Source organism: Podarcis pityusensis, assembly GCF_964106645.2.
Source record: "Podarcis pityusensis genome assembly, chromosome: 12".
Taxonomy (NCBI): Eukaryota; Metazoa; Chordata; class Lepidosauria; order Squamata; family Lacertidae; genus Podarcis; species Podarcis pityusensis.
The window spans coordinates 4,537,068-4,555,301 of record NC_138037.1 but is presented as its reverse complement, the minus strand read 5'-3'; the positions used below and the strand labels follow the sequence as shown (position 1 = coordinate 4,555,301).

Here is an 18,234-nt window from a genome sequence, read left to right as displayed (position 1 = left end):
ATATCAGCCAGCTTCAGCTTAGGGCGTCCACTGACATCATTTAAATGCAAATGCAAATCACAACTGGTTTCCGCCTAGGGGCATTCACCCGCTGCCCTAGCGGCAGCTTCCCTCCTCGGTTTGGCAGCCTGTTAATAAACAAACTAGGCTTCCAAACCACAGTTTGCACCCATTTCGACAGGCGTAGCCTCGCGGCATCCGCTAGCCTGAATGCAAACTCTTCCGGCATCCATCCACCACCAACAGCCTGGCCAGGTCCATCGCCAGACGTAAGCCAGCTTCAGAGCTGAATATCGGCCGCCTTCAGGTAGCGATCCCACTAGCAAGTCAACTGGAACTTGCCTTCTCCTTGCTCCACAGCATCCCAACGCCAGGCGATCGCCTCCTTCCACTTCCTAGCTTGCCACCACCATCTGGTCTTGGGGAAAACCTTGCCGGCATTGGATGTCCCTGAAAGGCAAAGGCAAACACGTTGATGGGATGGCGACTATCACAGCGTCCACCCAGACTCTTCCACAGGCTTTGGTCTGACAACTTCATCCCTGACTGGCCTGCCCCGTCAAGGCAGGTTGCAGAAGTGGAGGGTCACCAGTTTGAAGTGGTAGATCCACATGGGACTACACTGGTTTCCCTGGTTTCCACCTCTAGGGCTGTGCCGGGTAGTTTCCCTCCTCGCTTTGGCCGTCGACGTAAGGTCAAGAGCTCTACGAATGTCAGCAAGCTGACATTCTCAAAAGGTAGGTCTGTTGACCTTAGGTTGAGGGCCAAAGGCAAAGGTGAGTGTCACCAGATAGCGTTCACAAATGGATCGGCCAGCTTCACGGGCCTCTCGGCCTCCACTGACATCCCCAAATGTGAACCTGGCTTCACCTAGGCGCCACCACTAGAAGCCGATGGGCAACTTTCCCTCACCACAGAATTCGCCTAGGGACACTCACCCGCTGCCAAAGGGGCAGCTTCCCTCCTCGGTTTGTCCGCCTGTTAATAAACAAACTAGGCTTCCAAACCCGTTTGCATCCCCTCGGCCAGTCTTGTAGCCTTGCGGCATCAACCAGGCACTGAATGCAAACCTTCCGGCAATCCGTCCACCACCAACAGCCGCGCCAGGTCCATTGCCAGACCTCCCCCTGCTTCAGAGCTGAATTTCATCCACCTTCAAGTGCGATCCCACCAGCAAGTAAACCTCAACTTGCCTTCTCCTTGCTCCACAGCATCCCAACGCCAGGCGATCGCCTCCTTCCACTTGCTAGCTTGCCGCCACCATCTGGTCTTGGGGAAAACCTTGCCGGCATTGGATGTCCCTGAAAGGCAAAGGCAAACACGTTGATGGGATGGCGACTATCACAGCGTCCACCCAGACTCTTCCACAGGCTTTGGTCTGACAACTTCATCCCTGACTGGCCTGCCCCGTCAAGGCAGGTTGCAGAAGTGGAGGGTCACCAGTTTGAAGTGGTAGATCCACATGGGACTACACTGGTTTCCCTGGTTTCCACCTCTAGGGCTGTGCCGGGTAGTTTCCCTCCTCGCTTTGGCCGTCGACGTAAGGTCAAGAGCTCTACGAATGTCAGCAAGCTGACATTCTCAAAAGGTAGGTCTGTTGACCTTAGGTTGAGGGCCAAAGACAAAGGTGAGTGTCACCAGATAGCGTTCACAAATGGATCGGCCAGCTTCACGGGCCTCTCGGCCTCCACTGACATCCCCAAACGTGAACCTGGCTTCACCTAGGCGCCACCACTAGAAGCCGATGGGCAACTTTCCCTCACCACAGAATTCGCCTAGGGACACTCACCCGCCGCCAAAGGGGCAGCTTCCCTCCTCGGTTTGTCCGCCTGTTAATAAACAAACTAGGCTTCCAAACCCGTTTGCATCCCCTCGGCCAGTCTTGTAGCCTTGCGGCATCAACCAGGCACTGAATGCAAACCTTCCGGCAATCCGTCCACCACCAACAGCCGCGCCAGGTCCATTGCCAGACCTCCCCCTGCTTCAGAGCTGAATTTCATCCACCTTCAAGTGCGATCCCACCAGCAAGTAAACCTCAACTTGCCTTCTCCTTGCTCCACAGCATCCCAGCGCCGGGCGATCACCTCTGTCCTCTGGCCAGCTTGCCGCCACGGGGCAGGGGACCACCCGAGCTGAGTGCCTCCACTGAGGCAACTGCCTCGGCCTTTGACTTGTCCAACATTTATACCCTCTCAGCTGCCCAATGTTTTTGTGGCATCACAATGGCAGCATCTGGGGAGGCATCCCCATCACCCCTCAGACCTCACAATGAGGGGCGCAGCTCAGCAGCCATTGGCTGCTTGGCTTTTGACCAAGGAGATATATAACACCCCCCTCCCCAATTTGTGCCAGTATCTGTGAAGGCTACACCGGAAACCCAGTGGGGCAGGAGGGGGCATTTTTCAGCCCAGTGGTTGCATTTCCCTCCACACAATGCTGGTCAAACACACAAACGAACAGAACAATGAAGGTGAGTCTCATCTATGCACAGGAAGCTTTTCAACGAGTGACATGCAGGGAGAAAGTTATCATCTCAGGAAAAAAGCACCATTTCATCAAAAAATCATTTATTGTATTTGACTAAAAGCCATTAAAGATCCAGTTCCAGAAGCAGCCAATCCAATAAAACCTATTAAGAAAGACCCAGAAACAAGCAACTATTTACAATAACTCAAATTAATGAATTCCAATAAGGCTGTTTTATATGTGACAAGCATCTCAGTCAGGTAATAGCCAACCTATTTTCCCTTCTGGGTTCTGTCCCTTTAGCGGTGCCAACATCTTTTCCAAAAATCTCTCTGGGGTTTTGATAGAGCTGACCATGGAGTATGCAATGGGGAAGATATTCTGCTTCACTGACCCCACAAATTGCCTTTCAGGAACGGCCGGAGCCGGCGAAGTTTTCCCCGAGACCAGCCGTGAAAGTCAGGAAGAGAACCGCAGGACTTAAGCCAGACAGCTCCTGTTTTCTAAATAAACGGCTTTCTAATTTTTTATAAAATAAACATTTTCTGAAAAGAAATCCCTGTTTTGTGCCATGTTTTTATTATATGGGAAATTTCTAAGTAGTGATGTCACAGGAAGAGGGGGCTGCACCCCCTTGTGACATCACAGGGAGTTGGTAGCCAATGGCCACAGCTGGGGAAACATCTGCACAGGCCTCACAATGGGGGGGACACACCTCATTTTTAATGAATGACTGCTGAGGTGTACCCCCATTGTGAGGCCAGCGGGGGCTGTGCAGATGTTTCCCCAGCTGTGGCCATTGGCTACGGGCTCCCTGTGATGTCATAGACATCTACCAACTTCCTATGATGTCACAAACAGACATGGCGAATGAGGGGAAAGAGGCAGTTTCAGGGGGGAGCAGCCCTGGGAGTTTGGGGGCAGGCAGGGCCATCGGGGGACACAGAAACCAGTTGCCAACATTTGTGCCCTCTCGGCTCTTGGGCTCATCTCGCCTACGCAGCTGCCAATAAAATAAAATAACAACTGGTTTTGCCTCCATACTACTTAGAAGGGTTTTCAGAGGGTTTAAACATTGCCTGCTTTTAGAAGGAGCCCCTGCCCCGTGCACTGCAGAGGCTTATGTGAGCCACAAAGACCCGAGTTCGAATCTCACATCCATTTGCAAACTTAAGGAGGGGTCAAGGGGAAGGAGAGATGGTTTTTTCTTCAACTCCACCCCACCGCCAGCCTTATAGCTTTGCAACATTATCTTCCCTCACTCTTCTGAGATCCTTCTGCATTGTACATTTAATTTTTTCCCAATTTATTTTATTGATTTTCACAAAATTAAAAACAAACAAAAATCATAACCTTATTAAAAAATATACTTATTAACATTGTTAAGTGACTTCCTCGCTTCCCCTTGTTGAATTTCAATGCATATCCTTTTAACGGTTTTCCAAATCACAGTTCTTATAAAATTTAACTTGAACATTAACATCCTTAAATCTTTTCATCAACGCGGAGCGCAACACGAAAATACTTATCCTGAAGCGTATTTAACCCGAGGTATGACTGTACTTTGCTGGAAGCCGCCCAGGGTGGCTGGGGAGACTCAGCCAGATGGGCAGGGTATAAATAATAAATTATTATTATTATTATTATTATTATTATTATTATATTATATGGTAGCGCAGTTGGCTCTGGCTGGCTTCAGGAGCTGCTCACTGCCGTAGCGCCCGCCATTTTGCCTCACCACCAGAAGTCCCCATATGATGTGTCTTGTGCCGTTGAACCAATCACGCAACTTTCACTCCCTACTAATAAATCAACAACACTAAAAATATAAATCCAGGGACCTTCAATGAAATCCGGGGACGGATTTTGCCTGGGGACAGATTTGTAAATCCAGGGGACGTCTGGTAACCATACTTTAACCTTTTCACATCTCCTCCAGGCTGAAAGAAGCCGGGGTGGCCTGTTCCATCTGCAGTATCGGTTCCACTCCCTCCTGCAGCCACCCGGTGCCTGAGATGGCCCAACTCAGCGAAGTCCACCCTGGGAACTTTCTCTTTTATGGTAAGCTGCGTGGGATACATGGAGTATTAGGGGAGGGGGCAGTAGCTTGGATGGGGGACACATCCTGCTCTTTCCAATACATTTCCGAGCACAATTCAAAGTGTTGGTGCTGACCTTTAAAGCCCTAAACAGCCTCGGTCCAGTATAGCTGAAGGTGCGTCTCCACCCCCATCATTCTGCCCGGACATTGAGGTCCAGCGCCGAGGGCCTTCTGGTGGTTCCCTCCCTGCGAGAAGCCAAGTTACAGGGAAGCAGGCAGAGGGCCTTCTCGGTGGTGGCACCCGCCCTGTGAAACGCCCTCCCACCAGATGTCAAAGAGAACAACAACTACCAGACTTTTAGAAGACATCTGAAGGCAGCCCTGTTTAGGGAAGCTTTTGATGTTTGATGTATTAGGGTACAGTGGTACCTCAGGTTACATACCCTACAGGTTACATATGCTTCAGGTTACAGACTCCACTAACCCAGAAATAGTGCTTCAGGATAAGAACTTTGCTTCAGGATAAGAACAGAAATTGTGCTCCGGCAGCATGGCAGCAGTGGGAGGGCCCATTAGCTAAAGTGGCGCTTCAGGTTAAGTACAGACCTCTGGAACGAATTAAGTACTTAACCTGAGGTACCACTGTATTTTAATATTTTGTTGGAAGCCACCCACAGTGGCTGGGGAAGCCCAGCCAGATGGGCGGGGTATAAATAATAATAATAAAGACATCGAGGAGAGAACCAGTCTCACTTCCCTAGGCAGGGAATTCCAAAGTTGCCTGGGAGGAGCCACCACCGAGAAGGCCCTGCACACCTAGCTTGCCAGGGAGGGGGGCAGCAGGACTGAGAGATGGGCCTCCCCCTGAGGATCTCAAACCTCAGGCAGCTCCGTGCGAGGAATAGAAGCCATTATGGTAGCACCAGCTCCGCAAAGAACAGCAAGCTAGCCAGGCTCTGGCTTGCAGCAGCCTTCCAAGTCCTCTCTGGCTGAGAGGGCTGCTCTGTGGAAGTTCCTGAGATCTGTTTTTCTAACTGGAGACGACTCTGCCACTGTGCTGTGCATGCAGAAAGGCTCCCACTGAAAAAGGCAGATGGAAAAAGTTAACAATGGCATGCAAGCCCCACCTGTTTTGGCTTTTTTTGCTGGAAAGATTCACCAGAAATTCACTCCCTTTCTCTCTCTCTCTCTCTCTCGCCCCCCCCCCCACATAATTTATGTAGATTTACTCCTCCGTTTCCAGTAACACTTTCCATGTGTTTCTCTTCCCCCACAAAGCTCGTTCCAAAGCTATGCTGGCAGAGAGGGGTGGCGAGGGAATCTGTCCCCCCCGCAGGGAAAGAATAAATCAGCCCGCGCGATCCGGGAGGCCCCTTGAGCTGGCGACATTTGGCACAGCGTCAGAAGAGCAGCGCAGTGTCTGAGAGGGGTCCCCAGCGGTCCAGGCAGGGGCGCGGTTGGCGCTGTGGGTTAAACCACAGAGCCTAGGACTTGCCGATCAGAAGGTTGGTGGTTCGAATCCCCGCAACGGGGTGAGCTCCCGTTGCTCAGTCCCTGCTCCTGCCAGCCTAGCAGTTCGAAAGCACGTCATGTGCAAGTAGATAAATAGGTACCACTCCGGCGGGAAGGTCAATGACGTTTCCGTGCGCTGCTCTGGTTAGCCACATGACCTGGTTCTGGCCACATGACCTGGAAGCTGTACGCCGGCTCCCTCGGCCAATAAAGCGAGATGAGCGCCGCAACACCAGAGTCGTCCGCGATTGGACCTAATGGTCAGGAGTCCCTTTACTTTACCTCTTTTCACAGAGATCTCAGTGGTCACTATTACCTACGGCCCCGTCCGCACTGACCTAAATCTTACCCAGGACGGAATGCAGCCCTTAGGCCCTCCGTCTCCCAGCAGCGGGGCCTTTTCTGTGGTGGCCCCTGGAACAATTTCATTTGAATTCATTTATGTGAGAAACTTCCCCTCCCTCTCTGCCTTCCAGATGCCCAGCAGATGATGATCGGCTCCTGCCAGCTGGAGGACATTGCCGTCCGGGTCTTGACCAGGGTGATTGGCCACTACCCACACCGCAACCAGATGCTGGTGGACTGTGGCTGGACCGGCCTGAGTCTCCACAGCCTGGGGCAGCTTCCGACAGGCTACGCCCTGGTGGAAGGCCATCCCAACCTCAAGTAAATGGAGCTCGCTTTGGTGCTGTTGATCCTGGCCTTAGAATAGAATCATAGAATCATAGAGTTGGAAGAGACCACAAGGGCCATCGAGTCCAACCCCCTGCCAAGCAGGAAACACCATCAGAGCACTCCTGACATATGGTTGTCAAGCCTCTGCTTAAAGACCTCCAAAGAAGGAGACTCCACCACACTCCTTGGCAGCAAATTCCACTGTCGAACAGCTCTTACTGTCAGGAAGTTCTTCCTAATGTTGAGGTGGAATCTTCTTTCTTGTAGTTTGGATCCATTGCTCCGTGTCCGCTTCTCTGGAGCAGCAGAAAACAACCTTTCTCCCTCCTCTATGTGACATCCTTTTATATATTTGAACATGGCTATCATATCACCCCTTAACCTCCTCTTCTCCAGGCTAAACATGCCCAGCTCCCTTAGCCGTTCCTCATAAGGCATCGTTTCCAGGCCTTTGACCATTTTGGTTGCCCTCCTCTGGACACGTTCCAGTTTGTCAGTGTCCTTCTTGAACTGTGGTGCCCAGAACTGGACACAGTACTCCTGGTGAGGTCTGACCAGAGCAGAATACAGTGGCACTATTACTTCCCTTGATCTAGATGCTACACTCCTATTGATGCAGCCCAGAATTGCATTGGCTTTTTTAGCTGCCGCGTCACACTGTTGGCTCATGTCAAGTTTGTGCTCAACCAAGACCTTGTCAACATCTTAAAAGGAACAGCCTCCAAAATTTGGCTTTCCTACAAAGGGCCTTGCAGGATCTGACCAAAAGCCCATCTAGACGTGCATCCTGACTTGGGGAAGCCCAGAACGCAGGCAATAGCCTACTGCTGTCATATGTCTCACCAGCATACCATCTCAGGGCTTATGTGACAACATTTTGGAGGTCCAAGTCGCAAGGTGGTTAGATCGGTCTCAACTAGGGCCAGGGCCTTTTCAGCACTGGCCCCGACTTGGTGGAACGCTCTGTCCCAAGAGACCAGGGTCCTGCGGGACTTGACATTTTTCCGCAGGGCCTGCAAGACAGAGCTGTTCCGCCTGGCCTTTGGTTTGGACTCACTCTGACCCTTATGTTGCCCTCCCGTTATGGTTTTGATCTATGGGCTACTTTTAAAATGAGGCTGCATTTTAAACGGCATTTTAACCAGTATTTTAAATTGGTCCCCCCCCCCCCATTATGTTTTTACTGTTATTTTACTGGTGTTAACTGCCCTGAGCCCTGCTCTGGCCGGAGAGGGCGGGGTATAAATAATAATAATAATAATAATAATAATAATAATAATAATAATAATCCTCATGGCATCCCACAATTTTTTCCATTTGTCCCACGATTTCTGGGCACAGTTTGGAAACGCCTTCCTTTTGTCTTGCCTCTTTCCATAGGAAAACCCGCAAATTTGCTCCTGAATCATAACAAGTGTCAAACCGCAGGAAATGTTTGTTCCGATTTGGCAGTAAATCGTAGGTTTTCCAGGGAATATTTTTTTTATACAGCGGTACCTCGGGTTAAGAACTTAATTCGTTCCGGAGGTCCGTTCTTAACCTGAAACTGTTCTTAACCTGAAGCACCACTTTAGCTAATGGGGCCTCCTGCTGCTGCCGCGCCGCCGGAGCCCGATTTCTGTTCTCATCCTGAAGCAAAGTTCTTAACCTGAAGCACTGTTTCTGGGTTAGCTGAATCTGTAACCTGAAGCGTACGTAACCTGAAGCGTCTGTAACCCGAGGTACCACTGTAAATGTCTACCATTTCGCCTTTTACTCGCCTTTTCTCTAAACGAAAGAGTCCGAAACGCTGCACCGGGCGGTCTCTAAAACCCCTCGATCATTTTGGCGGCCATTTCTGAACCTTTTCCCAACTCGACCATTTCCTCTTTGAGGTGAGGCAGCCAGAATTGTACACCGTCCTCCCAAACGCGGTTGGCACCTTACAGGTGCCATGTCTGCCTCACACCCATGAGATGGCTATTTTCGTGTGGCAGCACCTAACCCCCGGAACTCCCTGCCACTTGACTTCAGGCAGGCGTCTTCCGTGTTCTCTTTGCGGCACCGGCCTGATGTCAATAGGCAACCTGAGGCAGGGTAGGGGGGGACCAGAGACTCTGAAGCAAATCCCAACAGGCTTACGGATCCCTCTTCTCCCTCTGCAGGTTGGCAGGGATGTCCCAGGAGCACGGCAGAATCGAACCCGTGGCAGGCAAGCTGGATTTTGCCCAGTTCCCCCTGGGCAGCCTCCTGGCGCTGATCCCTTATCACGTAAGTACGGCTTGCGCACTGGAGAGCATTTGCGCGCTGAGATGCTGGTGTGCCTTCAGCTTCGCTGGAGGGAAGAGCGTCTCTGCCCATGTTCAGAGTGCATTTCCCTCTGTGCCTCTGTGTGTGTGTGTGTGTGTGTGTGTGTGTGCGTGTGTGTGTGGTCTTCCCTCCTGATCCTCTCTTTGTCTTGCGTGCGCGCACACACCCACCCACACACACCTCTTTTTTGGGGGAATAATTTTTATTGAGTTTTACAGATTTTATCACCATCACAAACAACATTATCTCAAAAACAAAATAGGATATAAATCCCCCCCCCCCCACGACTTCCCTCAACTTCCTTTTCTGGTTCTTTGAACGTTTCCTTACCCCTTCTTGTTTTATTTTACCTTAATATGCAGTCTTTAACTTAAATATTATTACATTCTTCACATTTTTATACCCTACTTGTTTTCACATTTCCTCTTGCGCTTTATTATTTTCCCATTTTTAGATCTTAATTTCTAAGTAGTTAATTGTAAGTGTTTACTCAAACCCTGCGGGCGGGTCTACATCTTTATGGTTTTTCTGTAGGTACAACATAAATGGTTCCCAGTCTTTTTTAAAATCTCTATTGTCCTTAGCCAGAGTTCATCAACCTTTTCCAGCCTTGGGCCGGTCCACTGTCCCTCAGACCTTGTGTGGGGCTGGACTATATTTTTGGGGGGGGAAATGAACGAATCTTGATGGAATCTTTCAAGGAGTTGGAGATGGCTCCAGATAACCAGCACCCCCTGGCCAGCGTCAGAGGCGCCATTCACCTGAGGAGCTTGTAGCCAGGAAAGGGGAGGGAAATGGACGAATTCCTATGCCCCACAAATAATCCAGAGATGCATGTTTAATGAAAGCACACATTCTACTCATGTAAAAACACCAGGCAGGCCCCACAAATCACCCAGAGATGCATTTTAAATAAAAGGACACATTCTACTCATGAAAAACACACTGATTCCCGGACCGTCCGCGGGCCGGATTGAGGAGATTGGGCCGGATTCGGCCCCCGGGCCTTAGGTTGCTTACCCCTGTCCTTATCTCTTAAGTTTTGCACTTAGCTTCACCATTTCAGCATATTCCATCCGTTTTTCTTGCCAATCTTCTTTCATTGGAGTCTTGTCATCTTTCCATTTTTGGGCTAGGAAAATCCTAGCTGTTGTTGTCGCACACATAAATAACTTCTGTTCTTTTGGCAAGTCTTGACCTATAATGCCTAACAAAAAGGTTTCTGGCTTTTATCTTTTAAAAAAGGATTTTTTAATTTACAATTTCAACATAACAAAATATCAAAACATGTCATATTCGTTATTTTTTCCCCTTCCCCCCATCAAACTCTCCTCCCCCCCCCAACTTCCCTCAGCTCCTCTCTCTGATTTCTCACCACATATTGTTCTCTGCATACTGTAAAACTGTATAAATCCTTATATTATCTCTCTACTGTGTCAACAGTCCATAAATCTGTGTATGTTTATTCAAAACCTGCCAAGGAGTCCAGTTCATTCTGTTGCCTTTTTAAGTAATTTGTAAAAAGCTCCCATTCTTCTTTGAAGTCAAAGTTGTCCTTATCTCACAGTTTGTATGTCAATTTCCACCAGTTCTGCATAGTTCATCAATTTTTCTTGCCACTGTTCTTTCTTCGGGGTTTCCTCGTACTTCCATCCTTGTGCTATCAAGACTCTTGCCGCTGTTGTAGTGTACATAAATATGGTAGGTTCTTTGCTTTTTCTTGGCATGTCGTGTCCTACAATCCCTAACAGAAATGCTTCTGGTTTTTGTTGTTGTTGTTTAGTCGTTTAGTCGTGTCCGACTCTTTGTGACCCCCTGGACCAGAGCACGCCAGGCACTCCTGTCTTCCACTGCCTCCCGCAGTTTGGTCAAACTCATGCTGGTAGCTTCGAGAACAGTGTCCAACCATCTCGTCCTCTGTCGTCCCCTTCTTCTTGGGCCCTCCATCTTTCCCAACATCAGGGTCTTTTACAGGGAGTCTTCTCTTCTCATGAGGTGGCCAAAGTATTGGAGCCTCAGCTTCAGGATCTGTCCTTCCAGTGAGCCCTCAGGGCTGATTTCCTTCAGAATGGATAGGTTTGATCTTCTTGTAGTCCATGGGACTCTCAAGAGTCTCCTCCAGCACCAGAATTCAAAAGCATCCATTCTTCGGTGATCAACCTTCTTTATGGTCCAGCCCTCACTTCCATACATCACTACTGGGAAAACCATAGCTTTAAATATACAGACTTTTGTTGGCAAGGTGATGTCTCTGCTTTTTAAGATGCTGTCTAGGTTTGTCCCTGCTTTCCTCCCAAGAAGCAGGCGTCTTTTAATTTCGTGGCTGCTGTCACCATCTGCAGTGATCATGGAGCCCAAGAAAGTAAAATCTCTCACTGCCTCCATTTCCTCCCCTTCCATTTGCCAGGAGGTGATGGGAGCAGTGGCCATGATCTTCGTTTTTTTGATGTTGAGCTTCAGACCATGGTTTTTTTTACAAATGTCCTTTTAAACATTTTCTTCAGCTTCTGGCTTTTTAACAAACACACAACCCTTGTGTCCCCGACAGGCCTGTGCCACCGCTGCCATGCATCCTGTCTACTACGTCCACAGCGAGGGACGTGTGATCGCTACCTGGAAACCAGTCAGAGGCTGGTAGGAAGACGAGGAGGTGAGCAAAGACTCCCGAGCCAGAAGAGAGATGGGAACTGCCTTTATGATCCGCAAGGTGTACAAGGCGCCTTTTGAACTCTGGCCTAACAGGACAAGTTCAGTAAAACTACGAAGCTTTTTTTTTTGCATTCCTCAAGGAAAATCTGCAGCGGTTGGAGGTGAGCTTCGTCAACAATTGTTTAGGCAACACGATGACCATACACATACCGTATTTATCGCTCCATAAGACGCACCTGACCATAAGACGCACCTAGTTTTTAGAGTAGGAAAACAAGAAAAAAAATATTCTGAATGAAACAGTGGATGTATGATTTTTGTGGTTCATGCTGTGTCCACAGACATGTGATCTGATGGTGAGTTTGGGGTAGCCCAATGCAAAAATCCTGAGAATCCATGTGGATCCATGCCTTATAACCATGTTTTTGCGCCATTGTGGACCCACGCAACAGTGGATGTGTGATTTTTTTGGTGCAGGCTGTAGCCATGGACATGCTATGTGATCTGATGGTGAATTTGGGGTGACCCAATGTAAAAATCTTGAGGATCCATGGGCTTTTACCTTCCCCCTCCCAGGCAGCCTCCGCTAGCGTCCCCTATCTCTCTTCCGATCCCACTGATCAGCTGTTTCCTTTCAACACTCCCTTCCCTCTTGTTTGCCTTAGTGACTTTTCCTTAGCTGGAGCAGTTTTTTGCTCCTCCTTTTCTTCTAATTTCTCTCCTTATTGCTTTAGTCTTCCTGTTTCCCCTCTTTACAAGTTTGCTGTCTTTACCTCCCCACTCCCAGGCAGCCTCCTTTATCTCTAGCATCCTTTATCTCTCTCCCCGATCAGCAAACGTTCAGCAGTTTTGTTTCAACACCCCCTTCCCTCTTTCAAAAAAAAAAGCACGATCTCCTTTTTGCCCCTGGGCAATTCAGCTCCAGGGACCACGCATTCGCTCCATAAGACGCACAGACATTTCCCCTTACTTTTTAGGAAGAAAAAAGTGTGTCTTATGGAGTGAAAAATACGGTACGTAATAGACAATCTTTATAGAATTCCTTCAAACAATTCCTTCAAACAATAACAAGTTGAAAATGAAATCTTAGACTCAAAGTCTCTGAAAGTCTTTAAATGAAGAGAGGTACCCACCTTTGTATGATGAAAGATAAGCTGTGAAGCTTTGTGTATTCAGCAAATATAATGTCCAACACTGAACAGAGATTCCGGATTTTGACTGCTGTTTCGTAGGTCTTCGTCAGCGTGGTGGGAGAATATAGAATTGTTTCATAAACTGAAAATAAAATTTTACAGACGATGACCTGCATGACATATCACTTTACCAAAATTATAAACTGTGATACAAACAGGAATGAAAAAGAGGACATACCCCATATTTCGAATGAATATATGTGAATGAATGGGGGTGAGTTAGCAGGGTGGGTTTGATTTAAATCGAATCGATTTAAATCACGATTTTAAATCACTAGTCAGTAAGACTTGATTCAAATCTCTCTTTTTTAACAGACAGGCTCATTCTTGCTGGTATCGTCCTAATATTGACAACCAGATGAAGGTTTCACTTTTGGAATAATAAAAGTTTCAGAGTAGTTTTTACAGTTATGTCAAAAATTACTGATTTGGGTATACTATTAGAAATACATAGGCCGATAATTATGAAATTATGATGAGGTTTAACTGTTTATATTTGGACAACTTTGCTGCTGTACTTTATTGGAAGGAGAAAAATAATCATTTCCTTAATAACAATTTAAACAATTTATTTAACTAAAACAATAACATTATAGCATGTGTATCCATGTTTGCTAACTGATGTGGTTAAACAATTTAAAAAAACACACACATAGACTGGGTTTTAGCACACATGAAAAACTTTAAACAAATCCTTATTTCCTGATGCCTTTGGACTATAATGTAACTTCAGCAGAAAACTATCTTGGACTATAATGTAACTTCAGCAGATATTACCTCCAGAAGCATTTTATTTTAAAAATCTGATTCAAATTTTTAAAAAATCCAATTTAAATTTTTAAAAAACTGATTTGGGGTTGTTGTTTTTAAAAGAACAACAACAAAAAACCATTGATTTTTATCCACCCTGTGAGCTGGGCAGCCAGAAACATCTCTTAAGTCTGTGAGCAGCTACACTATGGAACTCCCTGCCTATTGAAACCTTCGAAGCATAGTTTCCACCTGCTTAAAACATTTTTTGTTAGGCAAGCCTGCCCAGACCCGTAGACGGTGACAGGTTTTAATCTCCTTTCAGCCTGCAGTTAACTGTAATGATTTTTTAAAATGTTTTTAATGCCTTGTTTTAAACTTTTTTTAACGGATGATTTTAATGTAGTGAACCGCTTAGAGGTTTGATTACAAATAGGCAAGATTCAGATTTTGTTAAACGAATATATGAGATGAACATAACCGCTCCTGTAAACGGATCAGAACAAATGATCAATAAAGCGCGGCTATAATCTAACATCTGTGTGAGCTTTGTGTGTGCCAGTCAGGATGAGTGCTTGATAAACAGGTTCTTCTGGAATGAGCCCTTGGCCACTCGTAAAAGATAATAGAAAGATTCAGCGCTGGGAACTGAGAGGTTTAAAAAGTTGTAGTCGGTATTAGAGGGCTTTTGTAAAAACCAGAGTGCCACAACTATCGCTTTTGATGCTTATCAGCTCCTAACCTGAGATTAAATATTGTTATTATTACGACTACAATTTATTACGCATCTTTTGCCCCAAGGCAAACCTGAAAGCTCATACCAGTAACAAACTTAGTTGGTCTCTAAGGTGCTACAGAGACATCAACAAAAACAAAAGCAGAGATATCACCTTGCCAACAAAGTTCCGCATAGTAAAAGCTCTGGTTTTCCCAGTAGTGATGTATGGAAGTGAGAGTTGAAGTATAAAGAAGGCTGATCGCTGAAGAATTGATGCTTTTGAATTCTGGTGCTGGAGGAGACTCTTGAGAGTCCCATGGACTGCAAGAAGATCAAACCTTTCTGAAGGAAATCAGCCCTGAGTGCTCACTGGAAGGAAAGATCCTGAAGCTGAGGCTCCAATACTTTGGCCACCTCATGAGAAGAGAAGACTCCCTGGAAAAGACCCTGATGTTGGGAAAGATGGAGGACGCAAGGAGAAGGGGACGACAGAGGACGAGATGGTTGGACACTGTTCTCGAAGCTACAAACATGAGTTTGACCAAACTGCGGGAGGCAGTGGAAGACAGGAGTGCCTGGCGTGCTCTGGTCCAGGGGGTCATGAAGAGTCGGACGAGACTAAATAACAACTAGGTGCTACTGGAAGGAATTTTTTTGTTTTGTTTCGACTATGGCAGACCAGCACGGCTACCTACCTGTAACTCTGTTATCCCTGTTATACCTTCCTCACTGAGCAAATGTGTGGCAGCCAGACGCAGGTGGTGGTTGTTAAGTAGACTGACATCTTGAAATTTCTTTGGCTTTGTGGACGTGGGGGGCTGGGAGCCCTACGCACTCACCCCGTTTCCCCAAAACACACCCACCCCTTCTGAACAGGCAGATTCGGAAAGATTAAGAGCAAGGGAGAGCGCTGGCTGTGCGAGGGTCATAACACAAAGATCCCAGGACTTTAAAGGGATCCAGCCAAGGGATCATAAAATTCTAGGGCCCTCTCCTTCCCAGTGGGGGGGGGGGGGGCTGACCACACAGCTGCCTGCCTCTGATCTTTCTCAATGACCCTCCTTTGAAGTGCCTAAACAATTCCTGCCTATTCTTCCCACCAGCGGAAAAATATATACCATTTGTTAATCCTGCAGGTTAGAATTGGGGGCGGCTGGGCAGGTACCTGGGAAACACTTTGGGGGGGGTCATTGGAAAAGAGGGTCTGCGAGGAAACAAGAAGCCCACCTTGCTTGGTACTACAGTGGTACCTCAGGTTAAGTACTTAATTCGTTCTGGAGGTCCATATTTAACCTGAAACTGTTCTTAACCTGAAGCACCACTTTAGCTAATGGGGCCTCCTGCTGCCACCGCGCGATTTCTGTTCTCATCCTGAAGCAAAGTTCTTAACCTGAAGCACTATTTCTGGGTTAGCGGAGTCTGTAACCTGAAGCGTATGTAACCTGAAGCGTATGTAACCTGAGGTACCACTGTACTTTTTTTTTTGGAATATTTTTTATTAAGAATTTCAACATAACAAAAATACATAATCCTTGTTCATTTCCCCCCTCCCCATTTTTCCCTCCCCCCCCAAAAAAGAAAAACCCCACCCTTCCACACACACACCCCAGACTTCCCTCAGCTCCTCTCTCTGATTTTTCAGCATTTGTTATTCTCTGCATGTCACAGAATTGTTTGTTGTTGTTTAGTCGTTTAGTCGTGTCCGACTCTTTTTGACCCCCTGGACCACAGCACCCCAGGCATTCCTGTCTTCCACTGCCAGTTGTGGTGACCCCGGGAGGCAACTGGTTCTTCAGGCTTTTAAGCAGGTTCCCCATCACCTGGGAACTTTTTGGGGGCTGAAGCCACGTTCAGAGTGCAAACACGCAAATACACACAGCCAGCTGGCGGCCCCTGCAAAATCAGAGCAGGTCTGCAAAACAGGAGTATCAGATATTTTGAGATTGGGGTGGACCAGCAAAGTAACGTGGAAGACATGAGGCACACACCAGGGTCCTTAACGCTGTCATTGCTACACACAGGCTTCCTGGGACTTGAGGTTGAATCCTGATAAGACGGAAGTACTGTTGTTCGGGGACAGGGAGCATGCAGGTGTGGGGGACTCCCTGGTCCCCAATGGGGTGACTGTGCCCCTGAAGGGCCAGGTGCGCAGCCTGGGAGTCATTCTGGACTCACACCTGTCCATGGAGGCGCTGGTCAGTTCTGTGTCCAGGGCGGCTGTCTACCAGCTTACATCCGGTACACAGGATGAGACCCTCCCTGCCCACGGACTGCGTCGCCAGAGTGGTGCATGCTCTGGTTATCTCCTGCTTGGACTACTGCAATGCGCTCTACGTGGGGCTACCTTTGAAGGTGACCCGGAAAATGCAACTAATCCAGAATGCGGCAGCAAGACTGGTGACTGGGAGCGGCCACCAGGACCATATAACACTGGTCTTGAAAAACTTACATTGGCTCCCAGTACGTTTTCAAGCACAATTCAAAGTGTTGGTGTTGACCTTTAAAGCCCTAAACGGCCTCGGCCCAGTATACCTGAAGAAGCGTCTCCACCCCCATTGCTCAGCCCAGACACTGAGATCCAGGCCTGAGGGCCTTCTGGCAGTTCCCTCCCTGCGAGAAGTGAGGTTTATAGGGAACCAGGCAAAGGGCCTTCTCGGTAGTGGCACCCGCCCTGTGGAACGCCCTCCCACTAGATGTCAAAGAAATAAACAACTATCAGACGTTTAGAAGACATCTGCAGGCAGCCCTGTTTAGGGAAGTTTTTAATGACTGATGTTTTAATGTATTTTTAATCTTTTGTTGGAAGCCGCCCAGTGGGCGGGGTATAAATAAAATATATTATTATTATTATTATTGGACAGGAAATCTCATAGAATCAAATAACTGTAGGGTTGGAATCGATTGTCCCAGCTCCTTGGTTTCTCCCCAAAATTAGTTCTCCCCAGTTTATTTTTTTAAGCCCTTGCGAAAATTCATCTAGTGTGGATTTCTCTGCCAGGGTCCTACACAAGAGTAGGACGATCCTAACAATAAACACATTTGTGTGTGACTAAATATACAGCGGTACCTCGGGTTACAGACACTTCAGGTTTACAGACTCCGCTAACCCAGAAATATTACCTCGGGTTAAGAACTTTGCTTCAGGATGATAACAGAAATCGTGCGGTGGCAGCAGGAGGCCCCATTAGCTAAAGTGGTGCTTCAGGTTAAAAACAGTTTCAGGTTAAGAACAAACCTCCAGAACGAATTAGGGTAAGTTCTTAACCCGAGGTACCACTGTACTTCTCTTTTTTTGCAAGAGGTTTTCTGTTTGCATGTCGGATGTTCTTTCTCGCTGTTTCCCCATATTTTTGCGTACTTTTCCCGCAATGGATGTGTTCTGGTCGGACAAGTCCGCCTTGCAAAATTCAGAGGAGCAACCTAGGCGGTCGGAAAGGATTAATAAGCAAGGGGGACGTCCTCACTGAAGAACTGCAAGTTGCCAGGGCATCTCTGCGCTCTCTGAGCAACATTGCCTGGGGGTGGAGGGGGTGAAGGGGGGGCTGTTCTGCCTGTTTCCTGCTCTTTAAAACCCAGCTGGGATACCAGCAAGATCAAAGGCACCAGCCTCTGCTACTGTTCATCTGGCAGGGTTAATAGACCCTCTTAGCCTGGCAGATTCCAAAGAGTGGGAGGAAGAGATCAGAGGGAAAGGCACACATACGCCCTTTCCAAAGGAAGAGGAAGAATGAACAAGCCCCCTTTTATCTAAATGAGTGGTATTTAGATAACAGGCCTGCTCAGCAAACAGCTTGTGGGGTGCCCCAAAATTATACCCCTTGCAAGCCCCGGCTCTCCCAAAACACACTATCCTGGTCTGTTCAACCCCCCCCCCCAAAGCCATCCTTTGTAGGAAGCTGCCTGGGAGCAGGTTTTGGGTTTTCCAACACTCCCAAGACCAC

General features: G+C 47.7%; 1 protein-coding gene and 1 long non-coding RNA gene across 2 annotated transcripts in view; both read left to right on the top strand.

Moving 5' to 3' along the window:
• LOC308459110 (D-serine dehydratase-like) overlaps nucleotides 1-14,110 on the top strand; it is a 34,617-nt gene extending 20,507 nt beyond the window's left edge. The window contains exons 5-8 of the mRNA XM_080974236.1: nucleotides 4,406-4,527; nucleotides 6,496-6,685; nucleotides 8,839-8,944; nucleotides 11,532-14,110. Coding sequence (XP_080830362.1) covers nucleotides 4,406-4,527; nucleotides 6,496-6,685; nucleotides 8,839-8,944; nucleotides 11,532-11,621 — 508 coding nt within the window. The 3' untranslated portion in view covers nucleotides 11,622-14,110. The remainder of the gene's footprint in view (nucleotides 1-4,405; nucleotides 4,528-6,495; nucleotides 6,686-8,838; nucleotides 8,945-11,531) is intronic.
• On the top strand, nucleotides 2,586-3,022 carry LOC308459188. The gene is made up of 2 exons (XR_013977873.1): nucleotides 2,586-2,726; nucleotides 2,880-3,022. It is a non-coding gene; the product is annotated as an uncharacterized lncRNA (long non-coding RNA).
• Nucleotides 14,111-18,234: the final 4,124 nt, after the last annotated feature.